This window comes from Cheilinus undulatus, linkage group 14 (genome assembly GCF_018320785.1).
Source record: "Cheilinus undulatus linkage group 14, ASM1832078v1, whole genome shotgun sequence".
Lineage (NCBI taxonomy): Eukaryota > Metazoa > Chordata > Actinopteri > Labriformes > Labridae > Cheilinus > Cheilinus undulatus.
Window position 1 is genome coordinate 39521109 of NC_054878.1, and position 15509 is coordinate 39536617.

The following is a 15509-nucleotide window of genomic DNA, read 5'->3' on the forward strand; positions in this document are numbered from 1 at the left end:
TTCACGATCAAATCTCTTCTTTCCTGTGGTATCGATGTTGAAAGTTGATCTATGACTTCTGATTTTGCAGTGCAGCAGCATGTTGAAGGAGTTTTTCCATTCTAATGTCCAATGTGAAATAAAACACAGGGAAAATCAATGTTTGTTGTGGTAAATTTTACCGACATGGTTGTTCTAAATGTAAATGGCCATTAATGAAGTATGGAATTATGCAAACATTGTATTGGGACACCAGGTGCTACACAACAAATAATTAAGGAAAAGTCAATTACTGACAGTTTTTAAAATTATATAAATATGAAGTTAGACACAAATAGAGAACAACCTTGGGTGAATTTTACGATGGCGGTTCTAGTGTTAAGACATGGTAATTTGCTTTGATAGGGAGAGCCAGCACAACCTTGTCCTGGGAATTTTGTTCACAGTAAAAGGTATTTTTTGTCTGCTATCTCTGAACTGTAAAATACTTATATTTGAATCAGACGAACCCACATCTGAGAGCTTAAAGACCCTGTAAAGTGAAATCCAAAATTTATGTCTTAACACTAAACGTGAAAACACTGAGATCTACATGTAACAGAATTTTAGATTTAGGCCTACAAAAAGTTTTCCACCTCTTTCCTGGCTGGGCGGGGCGGGGCAGAATGGGATGATGTCATCATCCCACAGTGTGGAATGACCCCGCCCCTCTTACACTCCAATATAAAATCACAGAGCAGTTCATCTCAGTACAGTCTGCTGTTTGCTGATCTCACTGCCTTTATTGAAAGTTAACAGCCTATTAAATGCTGTGCTTTTGTTAATTGTGAGGTAAATTTGTCAAATATTTCAGCCACAGTGGTCTATGGATCATTTAAAGTATCATAACAGAGATTTGAGCCAGGAAACGGACTTTGTATCTTCTCTGACACAGAGCCAGGCAGCTGTGCTTTGGTCACAAGGTGAGGGGGCAGACTAATAGCATGAGTGCTTTTCTCCATTCAGATTGTAGCATTTTTTAAACACAGTGACTTAGATACAACAAAAATAAATACATTTATTTTCACTTTACAGGGTCTTCAGAATTTTCCAAAATTGACATAAATCCTCTCCTTTTCCCATTTAAAAGTGTTGTGCTAAGATTCATGGCTCTACAAATATATATATATATAATCTATTTAGACTCGAAAATCATTGAGGGCAAGCCCTCATTTACAATGATGTCAAGTAGACAAAGGAAAGACTGTGTAAAACCCTTCTTGTTTCATGGCGAACAAAAACTTGTCATTGCTTGTTATGAGCTTTAGCTGACTTGAGCCTGCAGACAGTTGTAAAAAGGCTTTCATTTTTCATGTACACATTACATTTGTGGGAGGTTAATACAATTTGAAATACAGTGATTTTTACTTTCCTACAAACGTAAAAATGTTTGCAAAAGTAATACAGTAGTTATACTACTTGTAGTAGGTAACAGCTATTACACCGCGTTCCACATTATTATGTAAATGACGTTTTTCTCTGATTTTCTAAATATAAATGCAAATGACAGTCAATATTTTTCAAGTCATCAACAGTTAGAGTATAATTCAAATGTTTTTGAACAAACTTCATAACGATAACTATAATTAAAAAAAAAAAAAAAAAAACTCAAAATGCACTTTTCCACATGTTCCACATTATTAAGCAGGCTACAGGTTTCAGCAGTATGGGAAAGAAAAAGGATCTCTCTGCTGCTGAAAAGTGTCAAATAGTGTAATGCCTTGGACAAGGAATGAAAACGTTCGATATTTCAGGAAAAATTAAGCATGATCATCGTACTGTGAAGAAATCTGTGGCTGATTCAGAGCACAGACGGGTTTGTGCAGATAAAGACATAATGAGGAAGGTTTCTGATGGACAAATTCATCAGATTAAGAGAGCAGATGCTAAAATGCCATTACAAAGCAGCAAACAAGTATTTGAAGCTGCTGGTGCCTCTGGAGTTCCACCAACCTCAAGGTGTAGGATCCTCCAGAGGCTTGCAGTCGTGTATAAACCTACTATTCAGCCACCCCTAACCAATGCTCACAAGCAGAAACGGTTGCAGTGGGCCCAGAAATACATGAAGACTTATTTTCAAACAGTCTTGTTGACTGATGAGTGCCGTGCAACCCTGGATGGTCCAGATGGAGGAGTAGTGGATGGTTGGTGGATGGCCACCATGTCCCAATGAGGCCAGGACATCAACAAGGAGGGGGCGGAGTCATGTTTGGGCCGGAATCATGAGGAGAGAGCTGATAGGCCCCTTTAGGGTCCCTGAAGGTGTGAAAATGACCTCGGCAAAGTATATAGAGTTTCTGACTGACCACTTTCTTCCATGGTACAAAAAAAGAATCGTGCCCTCTGTAGCAAAATTTTCTTCAAGCATGACAATGCACCATCTCATGCTGCAAAGAATACCTCTGTGTCATTGGCTGCTATGAGCATAAAAGGAGAGAAACTCATGGTGTGGCCCCCCTCCTCCCCTGACCTCAACCCTACTGAGAACCTTTGGAGCATCCTCAAGCTAAAGATCTATGAGGGTGGGAGGCAGTTCACATCAAAACAGCAGCTCTAGGAGGATATTCTGATATCCTGCAAAAAACATTCTAGCAGAAACTCTCCAAAAACTCACAAGTTCAATGGATGCAAGAATAGTGAAGGTGATATCAAAGAAGGGCTCCTATGTTAACATGGAAGTTGTCCTGTTGAGATGTTTTTGATTGAAATAGTTTTGATTTCAGTAAATATGACCCCCTGATGCTGCAATTTCTACAAATGACCATTTTCAGTTCTTTACAATCTATAAAATGTTTTTAAAAGCTGTTGTGCTTAATAATGTGGAACAGTGCATTTTGAGGTTTTATTTTTAAAAAATAATTTTTGTCATTATGAAGTTTGTTCAAAAACATTTGAATTATGCTCTAATGGCTGATGACTTGAAAAATATTCTGTCATTTGCATTAATATTTAGGAAAATCAGAGAAAAATATCATTTGCGTAATAATGTGGAACGCGGTGTACGTTTGTGGACAGTTATTACATTTGCAGGGGTTACAGAGGGTATAAAATGTCAGTAACAATCACTGGCAAAAATAGTTTCAGGCTTATTAAATGTAAGGGTTTTTAGCTATACTTTGTGCTAATTCTAGTTCTGGTGACTTTATTTAGATTTGAGCCAGTGATTAGAAAAAGTAAGACAATTAAATGCGACAACTTGGCTTCTGGGAATAAGAGAGAGTGAATGTTTTATGACCTTTTTTGAATAATTCATAAATTAATGGAAAAAAAATGTCAGTTGCAGACAAAGTTACTGTTGTATTTATTGCAAACATGTTTATTTCATTAAGTTAACTGATCCATGGGAATGAGGTTGTGGCAGTATGAGATAATGACACTGAATACATGAAACAGAAGCAGAAAAATGTCAACCTGGCACAGTTGATGCATGTTGAGACAGTGAATTTCCATCTCGGCATCGTTTGTGCGTCTGTCGTCTGTCATTTTCATTTGGTCCGCTACTTTCTTTCTTTCATTCTGCTGAAGAAACACAGCAGATTTTTGTTTTTTTGAGCTATGGATAGAATTTAATGATCTCTCTTGGGAAAATAAATATTTCACAAATACATCAGGATTAAAGCAGAATGTGTTTCCCAGCTGGGTGCTGTCGGCGTCTTTCAGTATGAATAATGAACTTTTAATGCAACAGCGTGACAAGTTGTTGACTCAATCTGATACAGATGTCTGAGACATGGTGAATAAGCCTTTTTGGATTCTTCCCCTTTTCTCTGTTATTTCTGTGCGCAGACTTCATGTCATATAAATACTGACTATAAAGAAAATCTTAAGAAGCAAAGTGAAAAAAAATCTGACATAAAGTCTTGCTTTGTGTGCATTTATGTCTCAAGTTCTTACCCAGGATGTTTTTAATGTTATTTCAGGATGCAGATGCCGTGTGTAACCTAATCCTCTCCTTGGTGTATTACTTCTGTAATCTCATGCCACTTTCCAGGGGATCAAGGTAAGATCTCTGCCAGAACAGCCTGCAGGCCTAACGATGAATGTTTTAACCATAAACAATGTATAAGAAAAGTTCAGGTTCTCATTTGTGCTTTATAAAGACAGGAGTAATTACGAAGCATTTGACTGACATTTTTCTTGCTTTGTGAGGTGGATAGCCCTAAGCAAAGACGTTAATGGCAAGACGTGACAAGAAAGGCTTTTCTGGGAGTAGACAGAACATGAAGTAGTATTAAAGCTGTCACATTACAAGAACTTAGAAGGACATATCCGCTGCAAACTGTAAATGACTTTACTGTGACTTTATTGGGAGCAAAGAACACGGTTTGCCCAGGGCATATTCACGTTCACCCAGCAATGCAGGGCAGATTGTATCTTTACTTTTCTACCAATGCTCTTGCAACTGACTGGCACCTGACTACCTGGGCTGTGCAGGTACAATTTTAACCAGAATTTTAGATTTCAATATATCAGCCAAAATAAAACTATACAGATATCAGTTTTGATACCACAGCAACATAATTCAATCTCCTGGACACTGAAAACTAGAATTTAGTTATTTTTGAATTTCCATCATGCATTTTAGAAAGGTTCTCTGAATAAATACTGAAGAAAGGCATACTGCTCATAGTAACAAAGGGGGAAATAATTAATATTTTCTTAAAAGATAATGTATAGGCCTAACTTGAATAAAATATTTTGTCTGAATTATCTCTAATAATCCAGAAGAAAAGTCTGCAGTGGTTCTCTTCTTATTAAGCATATTTTCTGGGTGTTTGGGTGGTGACGTTACACTCCCAGTAAAAAGTCCACAAGTCAGGACGTAAAGAAAATCTTTAAGGGTCCAGGAGACATTGCTGTCCATGCAAACACGTTTGAAACATAGGTTGGCATAAACCACCCCATACATTTGAAATAAAATTTCATTCTGACCTGCGAAACCTGATTACACAGCATATGATAGAGCCGGGTAAACAGTCTGTTTACAGGTAAAAAGTTTGTCCTCCATGAACACATTCTAACGAAGCAAGCATAGCTTACATAGCTCTGTCTGTAGGCTTAGTAGATAATGAAGCTTCGTAGCTAACAGAGCTATGTAGCTAACACAGCTAAAGCAAAGCAGAGCTATGCAACTCATGTAGCTATTTAGCTACCTAGCTTGGATGTAGCTGTAGAAAAGCAGCAGTTTAACTAGACCTTAACCAAAGAGCCACAGCTTCTCTTAGTAAAGATGTTTTGCATGTGTCCCGGTCGGCTTTGGCATGAATGTTAACCACCAACAAGCACTACAGTAGCACTAGCCTGTATAGCTGTACATGTCTACTACCTCATTCTGTGTCATTGCTCTTATTGACCCAAAATGAAAGTCACAAACATTATGTTTGTCCAATCACCTTCCAACGATTTCATTTTTAAAGTCCTGCCCTTCCCAAATGCTTTGTATGGGATTTTTTCCAGATGAATGTGAAAAATATTTAAAATCAAAGGATATATGAAGCAGTCTATCTATGTCAGGTTATAATACTGGTGTTTCCGAAAGTGATTTCTTGTTGTGCCTCTCTTCAGTGTGGTGGCTTATTCAGTCGTAATGGGAGCGCTGATGGCCAGTGGGAAAGAGGTCATCGGAAGGATCCCAAAAGGAAAGGTAAACATGGATCATTTTACACAAATCTAACCGTTGTCTCACCACTTGTTCTTGTGTGTCTAAGTCACTGTTACACTGTTATGGTCTGTGAGTCAGCAGATAGTTTAATTTATAGAGCTGACATTTTCTTAGGAGGACTCTGTGGAGGAAATGTGTGAAAGGAAAAGCTTAGATGTGGGGCAGAAGCTTAACACAGGGGATGGAGGGTTTGTCCAGTAGAACTGGGATGTAGAGGCTTCATCGCAAGATTAACAATACCATCTCTAGGAGAGCTGGTTTTGTGGGGATGGAACTTTGAAAAGACAGAAAAGGAAATTTCAGATGAAGTAGTTGAATCAAGACAGTGGATTTAGACAAGTGTATCCCTAGGGTATGTATCATTTTCTGCCATGTTTAATGTTAGATAGGCCTTGAAATCCTTCTTAAACCTTGATTTAAATTACCATTCATTTGACATTTGTACCATATGGTGGCAAAAAAGTAAAGGTCTCACCCTTATAACTTTAGGACAGTGTTACAACTGTGATATTGCATCCTTTCCTGCTGCCAGATACCAAATATAGTAAAAACACATGGCTCTTTCCTTAAACAGCTGTCAAACCTGAATAAGCAGCTTTATAGTTGAAGGAACAGTGTCTAAGTGATTGGGTATGAATTTCTTAACAACCTGCAATCTTATGTACTTTATTTCTGAACAGAACAGTAGTGTGTTTTACAAAATAACACAGTAGAAGCCCAGTTTTGGTTTCGGTCCTTTTATTTGTGTGTCTAAAGAGAGATGATGCTCATGACATAAGAGGCAGACTTTGTCATTGTTGAGCCCAAAATACAAAATGTGTCATTCATTCCGATAAAAAAGTCTAGAGGAAATTTGGCTGAAACACCAGCCGATGTTATACCTGCCAAGCAGACATATTGTTCACGAAACAAAACCACACCTGTAGGAAACAAAGCAGCACAGACACCTGATCCAACATTTGAAACCTGCTGTCTGTGAGAGCTACAGCTGAGGTTGGCTTTTTGGACCAGGAATGTTGGTTTAAGCTGAAGTGAGCACAAAGGCCTTGACAGATACCTTTATATACTGGATAAACAGAAAAGCTTAATAGTCAACTGAAGAGAGAAATTTATGTTTAGGATGGCTCGCTATAAGACATTTATCTACCAGTAAGGGGGGTAGATTGGAAAGAACATCTAGCAGTAAAGTTAAGTTTTGAAAAATCTGTGTAGAAGATAATGACAGTCTTCTGGCCAAAGCAGCAGCCTCTCACTGTAAGAGAGGGAGTTAAGGAGGTGACCTTTTTCAAGGATTTTCCCATATTTTGCTGCATTCATTTTACCCTCTACCTTTACAAGCCTTCCAGGGTCAGCTTCCAAGAAGCATTCCCACAGCATGATGCTGCTACCACCAAGCTTCATAGAGGGGTTGGTGTTTTTTTGGTGATGTGCACTGTAAGGTGTCTTGTCTGATGGCTGAAAAGCACCATTTTTGTCTCATCAGACCAAAGAACTTTCTTCCACTTAATCATGGAGTCTCCCACATGCCTTTTGGCAAACTCTAGCGGAGATTTAATGAGTTTTCTTCAACAGTGGCTTTCTCTTTACCACTCTCCCATAAAGCTTTGACTGGTGAAGAACCCAGCCAACAGTAGTTGTATGTAGAGTCTCTCCCATCTCAGCTGCTGAAGCTCGTGACTTCTTCAGAGTAGTATAGGAGTCATGGTGGCCTCTCTCACTAGTTTCATTCTTGCATGGTCACTCAGTTTGTGAGGACGGCCTGAGCTAGGCAGATTTACAAATGTACCATATTCTTCCATTTCTTGATAATGAATTTAATTGAACTCTGAGGGATATTGAGTGTTCTTTTGTCTTTGTGGTGTAATGGTAGCCAGGAATACCGACCTGACCTTCCAGACACAAGTGTCTTCATGCTACAATCACTTGAAACACATTCACTGCACTCAGGTGATCCCCATTTCACTAATTGTGAGACTACTAGTTCCAACTGGCTGGACCGCTGCTGAATTAGGTCACTTTATAGGGGTGAATGTTTATGCAATCACTTCTTTTACATTAGGTACTTCTGTTTGACTTTACTTTTTAGAAATCTGTTTTCACTTTGACATTAAGGAGGGTTTTTGTAAATATATTTTGTAAAAAAAAAAAAAAGCCCAATTATATTGACCATGACTGATTTATAAAAGCACTAAAAAGGTAAAACATCCAGTGGGTTGAATACTTTTTTTTCTCTCAAAACTCACAGGCACACCTATGCCATGGACATTTCTGTTGTTTACTACCTCGCTCTGTTTGAGTTAGGACTGGATGTAGCTTTTACACCCAGAATGTGTCAGGTATAGGAAATATGATTGCATCGCAACAGTGACAGTGTATGAAGACGAGAGATAGAGCCATCTATGATCAGACTATATTTCTCAAGTTTAATTGGACAGTAAGCAGATAGAAAAGATTTGCTTTAGCTGACAAGCTCTCTTTGAAGTAACAAAATAATATCCCCTAAATACACAACCAGCTATGTCAGGTAAAAACACAGATCTGTCCCCTCCCTGGTCTTTGCAGTAGCGGTGAATCACATCCTGTAGTTCATGTGGTGCTGCTGGTTTTTCCAAACAGTACAGGTGTCATGCATCCCTCTGTCTAGTGCCAGTGTGTACCACAGGACTCCGAAGTAGCCCTGAGTGGTTAATTGAGTTTTATTTATGATTATGGTTTTAGCTTCCCATGGTCATAAAAAGAAATGAATCAGAAGTAAACGGTTACTGCTTGTTTGGTAATGTGTGGTAAATGGAGCACACACCCTTCCTTTAATGCACAGCTTGTGGTGTCATGCCCGAATGTACAAAATGTTCATGTGAACAGTGAATAAAAAATTTCAGTTTGTATGTCATGAGTGACAACGTGAGCATAAATTCAGTGTGAAACAAGTTAACAAGCGTTCATGCTTGTTAACTCCTGGAGAGAATTTCAAAGTAAAAGCATTTATTTAAAATAAAATGCTTGTTTTGTCATAACGCTGGAAGGCATATGGACCAATCTTTCACTAACTGCACTGATTGGCACAAACCTGTCTTAGCCTGTGTGACCTTTGTGCATCAGGAGCCAAACATGCTACATTTAATTATACAGTAACAAAAGAGGAGCATCCGTTTCATCAGTTATTTGGCAACTCTTTTGTTAGTCTTGGCAAGGTTAATGGCATATAGCACCATTCTGGTGTCTGCATCTTTCTGATCACTCATAAAATTGTCTAGGTACACAGCTCTCTTCTTCAGTGATTTATGTCTCTTCTGCATCCTGCAGCCAGGATGACTGGCTGCAGGTCTATTCTCATTCGGTAACTCAATGCATCCTTCATGGACTTATTTATTTTCTCTCAGACTACATGAAGTCATCTGAACAGTACTTCAGAGTAAATCCAAACTACAACTCTAAAATAAAAAAACAGGGGACATTGTATAAAGGGTGAACAAAAACAGATTTTTGGAAATTCTTTTCAGTCTATGTCTATATAACTCAATTAGAATGTTTTGAATAGAAAATATATGATTGCACTGTTAAGGAACTAAGGATGTATGACAGGCAAGAAGGGAAAGAATCCCATTTGAAATTTTCAACAGTTAGTGTCTTCAGTCCCCAGATGCTTAAAAAATTGTTGTTAGAAGAAAAAGTAATGTAAACATGCTCCTGTCCCAACTTTTTTGGAACATATTGGAATTAGCTCTCGCAGCTATGCTTCATACTAAACAGTCGTGACAAATGTAAAAGTGCCACAAGTACAATCTAATGGATATCTGGATTGTTGATTGGCAGTAATATTTTGAGAGACATAAATGGGAATAAAGATCAGTACCTGAAGCATTTACAGGAATAATTATGATGGAAATAAAAACACTTCTCTAAACTTGTTTGTTTTTATTTTAGCTCGTGGATTTTGAAGCCATGACCACACCCAGTCCAGACAGCTTCAGTAAAACAGCAAAAGGTTGGATGAATCTAAAAAGGTAGGCAGACAAAAAAACATTTCATTTCTTTGTTTTTCTTCGTCACAGCACCACTTATCGGACTTTTTCTCTCAACAGTTTGCCAAGTTGGTACCAGAGTCTTCCATCAGTGGCAGAAACGTTCCCGTCTTCAAGAACAATGATAGAGGTTCTCAACACAGACTCGTCCTCACACTGTCCAAAGAAGTCCTAACAGGACTTCAACACGGGAAGTGGTTAGTGGAAGTGGAAGTGGTTAATGAAAGTCTTAATAATGGAGCTTCTACACTGGGCTGAACAAAGGGACTGTCTTCTTCTGCAACCCAAACAAAACACAACGAAGTTCTCTGTTAATATCTTTAGCTTTAATTTCAAAATACAAAGACGGAAAGTCAAATCATTGTATGAAACTTTAGTGGAGATGGATATGCCTTTATCTTTTGATCCTTGATAAAATTGGTGTGAAATTTTAGTCTAAAAAAGTTTTTTCTCTGTGAGACGACAGCCAGTTTCAGCTTCCTTAAGTCTGACTTATTAAGTTACACTGCAAAAACTTGAATCTGAGTAAGTTTATTTATCTAATCTCTATTCAGAAACATCTCAGTATACTTAATATTAGGCCTGTAGTCAACCAAAGAAGATTTTGGGTCTACCGAAATTACACCCACACACTGACCAATCATCATTACTTCAAGTGTGTGCAGCAGTTGCCGTGGCACACTTCGAGACCAACCTCTAACGGCACACCACTTTTCCTTTAAATGTAGGATTATGACCTGATAAGGGGGAAAAGCTTTTGAAAAGTGGTTCCACGCTGTGGCAGTGGTTGATTGTGGTGGCGACACTCGCAGTAATGACTGCATGTCCCAGCACTTTATTCTGGTATATTTGGCACACCAGTTTGTACGATGCAGGTGACTTTGTAGGGAAAAAATACATATTAAGCATACATTTCATACAGTGCATTTAAGGGAAAATTTTGCTTGCCACATTGGCAGTTTAATTCAGACCTTATTTTATCTTGGAATTAGATGCTCATCTGGACTTGTTAGGTGAATGTAGCTCATATTTGTTTTGATGAGATATTTTTAACTAAAAAAATAGACACAGTCAGATTTAAGTTTTTGCAGTGTGGTTCAAGAAAGTTTGCTCCATTTTCACTCATGCTCCTTAAATTACTCCTTTACACATAAAGCATGGCAAAGCAGGGCAACTTTATTCATAGAGAACTATTCATACACGGAGCGATTCCAGGCCCTTTACACAGTTTAAAACAGACTTGTTATAAGCTAAAATGTTCAGTTCTTGCATCATTTGAATGTAATGATTTTATAGTATAACTGGCAAAAATTCTTAGGAATATGCAGGCTGGAATTTCTTCTGATTCAGCCCCACAGAAAGAAAGACCAGAAACACAACAGTGGCTGTAATTTTTCTCATGTTTACATGGTAATTTACCCTCTGTATACCAAGTCTTCCTGCAGATTTAATCCATTTTTGGCCACAGATGCTAATACATTATACATTTTAGTCTTTGCAACACTAAAACTTAAATATTTTAAAAGTACCGATTGCCAAAATTGACTCAAAATTTTAATTTGGGGGTTCCTAGTCATACTTTTCTTCATATTTAGCCCCCAAAAATTAATGAATTATCTGCTGTGTATGTGATCTAGAACAGTGGTTCTCAACTGGTGGGTTGGGACCCAAAAGTTGGTCTCGTAGCTGTTGCAGTAGGACATGTGTCTGAAAAAAAATGGTGCCAAAAAGTCCACGAAGTACTGAAGTCCTTGCTGGACATGCATCTATACATTATCTTTTACCATGGGTAAATTCAAATATTTCCCCCATATTTCAATTCATTTATCTCATTATCTTGCAATGGCAAAGCTGCTTTTCCCACTGTCATGAGATAATTTTTCAACTACTTATGAAATTGCCAAAAATTTCAGGTAATCGGGGGGAGTGGTTTGTAAAACAAGTAAGTTCTGCCTTGTCTCTTTTCTATGTTATGTATTTTGCTCCAAGATCCAAGCTGCAATGTTATTCCTGAAATAAACATGCGTAGTTGAAAATTTTAGGAAATTTGGGTCGCGATGTGCCATTCAGGAAACTGAGGGGTCCTGAGGCTGGACCAGCTGAGAACCAATGATCTAGAATCCAGAACAAAATTTACTTTCCCCTTACTCTAAACACTTGACCGCCAACTCATGCTCATCTGTCTGCAGCCAGGCTGATGTTTTTTTTTCCAAGTAATTAATACGAAATACAGAACCTTTGGTGCTTTCGGCACCTTTGCTTTCAATGAGTCCTTTTATTTCCACACTCTAGTATTTTGGAAAAGTTGACAGAAAGCTTAAGTGTCATAGTTTGGGCTGCAGAAGTGATCATGTTCACCCTTTTTCCCTTTTCTCTGCTTTTCAGGCCTTGCATTAAAACAACCAAAGCACAAAATCCATCTAATAAACAGCCATCATGAACAATCTTATGTTTCTCAGTCATGGTCAAAATTTTAGCTTTAGATTGCTTTAATCTGGATGTTTATTTGTGAATGTTTCCTGCTACCTAAAGTAAGATTTAATTTAACTTCAGGGAGTCTAATTGGCACTTTAAACTATAAAACCACTGTTAAACACAGAGTCCAGCCTATCAGCAGAGAAGAAGTTTTAAAACTATGAAACAAAAACCATCAGGGCTATCGAATTCCACTTGAGATACTTGAAGCAGTCTCTTTATTTTGCTTTCTCGACACTTAGGGGAAGAAGTGTCTCTTCTCTTATGGGATATTAAACCTGTTTTCTTTCATTGTGACCAATAAAGGGTTGGTGGTTTTAGGGTGGGTTGGCAGTAGAACTAGAATAAAGCAATAGTCAGAGATCTTTGAGAATTTTTAGAGGAGTGCTCAAGGCCTTTTTGGGACCAGATTTCCTTTATGGAGTAACTGACCAACACAGAAACCCTTAAGTGATACATAATCATATTTTTATTTTCCCAACAAAGTAAGTAGTTTCAAGATCATTTTTGTCTCCCCTTTCAGAGTAATGCTTACTTTCCCATAATAAGAAGTAAGTTCCTCAAGATCTTGAGAGAATAACTGAGATTGGCACTTTGTCACAGAACAAACAGCTTTTATATGAGGTCTCAAGAAAACAACAAAAAATATATCACTGGAAACTTGGTTAAATAAACTAGTATGTGTAAATTTTGTCATTGAATTGTCTGCAAATTTGGTGAGTTTTTGGGCATCCTAAGACCCATGAATTTGCTATTTATTTTGAGATAAAGAAAAACTAAAATTCCAGTTCCAACAGTCTTCCCATTCTTAAGTTAGTACTTGAGTCTTACTAAATTGTGTGAATGTATATCTGTTTAGACTTTTGTAGATAAACTATGAAATTATTTTTATTATTCAGACAACTTTAAAGCAAACAGACCATTGTTTGCTGATTCCATCTCCTCCAATGTGAAGATTTCTGACTTCTGATTTCAAGTTTAGTTTTCTGACATTTTGAGGCAAAAGATCTCATGATTTTAATAATAAGGTCTTTTACACTTGCAAATGTAATAACTGCCCACAAGCATAGTAAACCACAAACATAATATAAATCAGAAATTTTTACCATAATAGTCACCAAAATTTGATAAATTTCCCACAAATGTAATAGTATTTGCTGACTGAAAACACAACAAAATTCCCACAAACCTAATAACTATTAAATTTGTGGTAAGGTAAAATATATCTGGTTTTTGAAAATTGAAATTATTCCCACAAATTTAATATGAACATGAAAACTAAATGTTTGAGGTCATTGTTGTTTGTTGTAGCCTTTTTGTAGCTGCTAGCGGGTTTAAGTCAGCTTGGGCTCAAGCACTTTAAAAAATGTAGTCATTTTTTTGTTTGCCATGAAACAGGAAGTATTTTTTTCAGTCGTAAAACACCGATAGAGCCCTGAATCTTAGCGGAGTTTTAAATGTAATATGAACACGAAAACTAAATGTTTGTGTTCATTGTTTTTGTTCTTTGATGTTCAAGTCAGTTCAAGGTCAAGTTACATCAAAAAACGTAGACTTGGTGATTTTTTTTGTTCGCCATGAAACAGGAAGTTGATTTTTCAGAGTCTGTTTGACTCATTTGAATCAACTCTATTAAGATTCATGGCTCTACCAGTGTTTTAAGACTGAAAAAAACTACCTCCTGTTTCATGGTGAACTAAAAATTGCCATAGCTACATTTCTTGATGTGAAAAGAGCTTGAACTCACTGGCAGTTGTAAAAAAAGGCTACTTAAAACAATGACCTTTACTTAAATTTTTCATGTTAACATTATATTTGTGGAAAGTTAATTCAATTTTAAGAGACTGATTTTAACCCAACCATTAACGTAATAAATCCCTGCAAATGTAATAGTTATTACATTGGCCCGTTACTCATTCAGCCTTGTTGCTTCAAAGTAAGTTTTTTCAAATAATTTTGACACTTAGATTCTAAAAATTTACGGCCCTTTTTTTGATCTAGCCTTTGCTAAATAAGGGGACAATCCTTTTCAGTAGAAGCTAACTAGTAAAGCCTTCTAAATTTTCTCCAATATCTCTGACTGTTGTTATTAATTATGGACGAAGGAAAGTACACCACATGCTGTTATTTTCTTTGCCAGCATTCCTCAATCTTTGTTTTTCTTCTCTTATAATCTCATGGATTAAATTTGCCTGTATGAGCCATCCTTACGGAAATCTTGGACCAATAATAGAATCAGAAAAAAGAGCTTGTATTTCTCCAGATGTTCACCATGATCTACTTCCTGTAGAATCTTTTCCTTTGGTCCTTTTACAGATTTTCAGAGAAAATCAAATAAAAAGAACTTGGTTAAAGACAAAAGCCATTGCAGTGAAAGTAAAAGTTACAAGTCTGCTCAAAAGTTTTTAAATTAATTCCAGATCCTATTCAGTTTAAATCTGCTTGTAATTTCAACATGCACAACCCATAAAGCCTATAATGTTTAAGATTTTCATTATTCCTGTTAATACAATGTTAACTTGGGTCAATTCTTTAAGGGAAGATACTTGGTTACTGCATAGGAATGTGATGTTTACATGCAGCACATTACAAAACAGCTGCTGCCTTTATTGAAGACGTTGGTTCAAGCACAAGGAGGAAAAAGCGAACAAGCTCAGCACCTCGAGTATTCTGAGAGTTTTTAGTCTTATGAACAAACTTCAGCATCATTTAACCTTCAGAGCTTGAGAGTCATCACAGAAAGACATCTATGCCGCAATGAATGTCTCCTCATTTTGTCTTTTAATTTTATCAAAAACACCAACAAACAGCTCTGTTTAAAGGCATATCTGATTTATTTTCTGTTTCCTACAGTCAGTCTTACATTTGTTTTGCTTTGTACCACTGTCATATCAATGATTGTCCTGACTGGTTTGTAATTTTCTTTATTCCACTGGGCGATCCAGTTGTTAAGTGCTATGGTGGGCGTCAGAACAAGGAGTACATGACTTATCGTAAAGCTTAAAACTTGAAGGAGGGAATGTTTTATTGAACAAATGAATGAATGTTCAGCAGTCAATAAAACTGGTTGACAATTTTAACAACTTTGTCTGGTCTTTTTTAGAAACTTTGAACTTTTAAGAGGATTCTACGGAAGCCCATTAGTGCAAAGATGAGATGATAGACATTAAAGAAAAAAGATCACGATAGATTAAATTAATTGACTTTTAATATTATTTATTAAGCAGTATATAGCTTTTTATAGTTTTTACATGTTACAAGGAGCAGGGAAAAATCAAAACTTCTTCCTACTACTTTACATACATGCACTGTTAGCTTTGTGATAACTATCC

At 37.0% G+C, this 15509-nt stretch overlaps 1 protein-coding gene across 2 annotated transcripts in view; it reads left to right on the forward strand.

Moving 5' to 3' along the window:
• The window catches only part of ttc13 (tetratricopeptide repeat domain 13), a 38414-nt gene extending 23161 nt beyond the window's left edge, over positions 1 to 15253 (forward strand). For both annotated transcript variants that reach the window (XM_041805187.1, XM_041805188.1), the window contains exons 20-23: positions 3939 to 4018; positions 5584 to 5662; positions 9605 to 9684; positions 9763 to 15253. In XM_041805187.1, coding sequence (XP_041661121.1) covers positions 3939 to 4018; positions 5584 to 5662; positions 9605 to 9684; positions 9763 to 9877 — 354 coding nt within the window. In that variant the 3' untranslated portion in view covers positions 9878 to 15253. The remainder of the gene's footprint in view (positions 1 to 3938; positions 4019 to 5583; positions 5663 to 9604; positions 9685 to 9762) is intronic.
• The last annotated feature ends 256 nt before the right edge of the window (positions 15254 to 15509 follow it).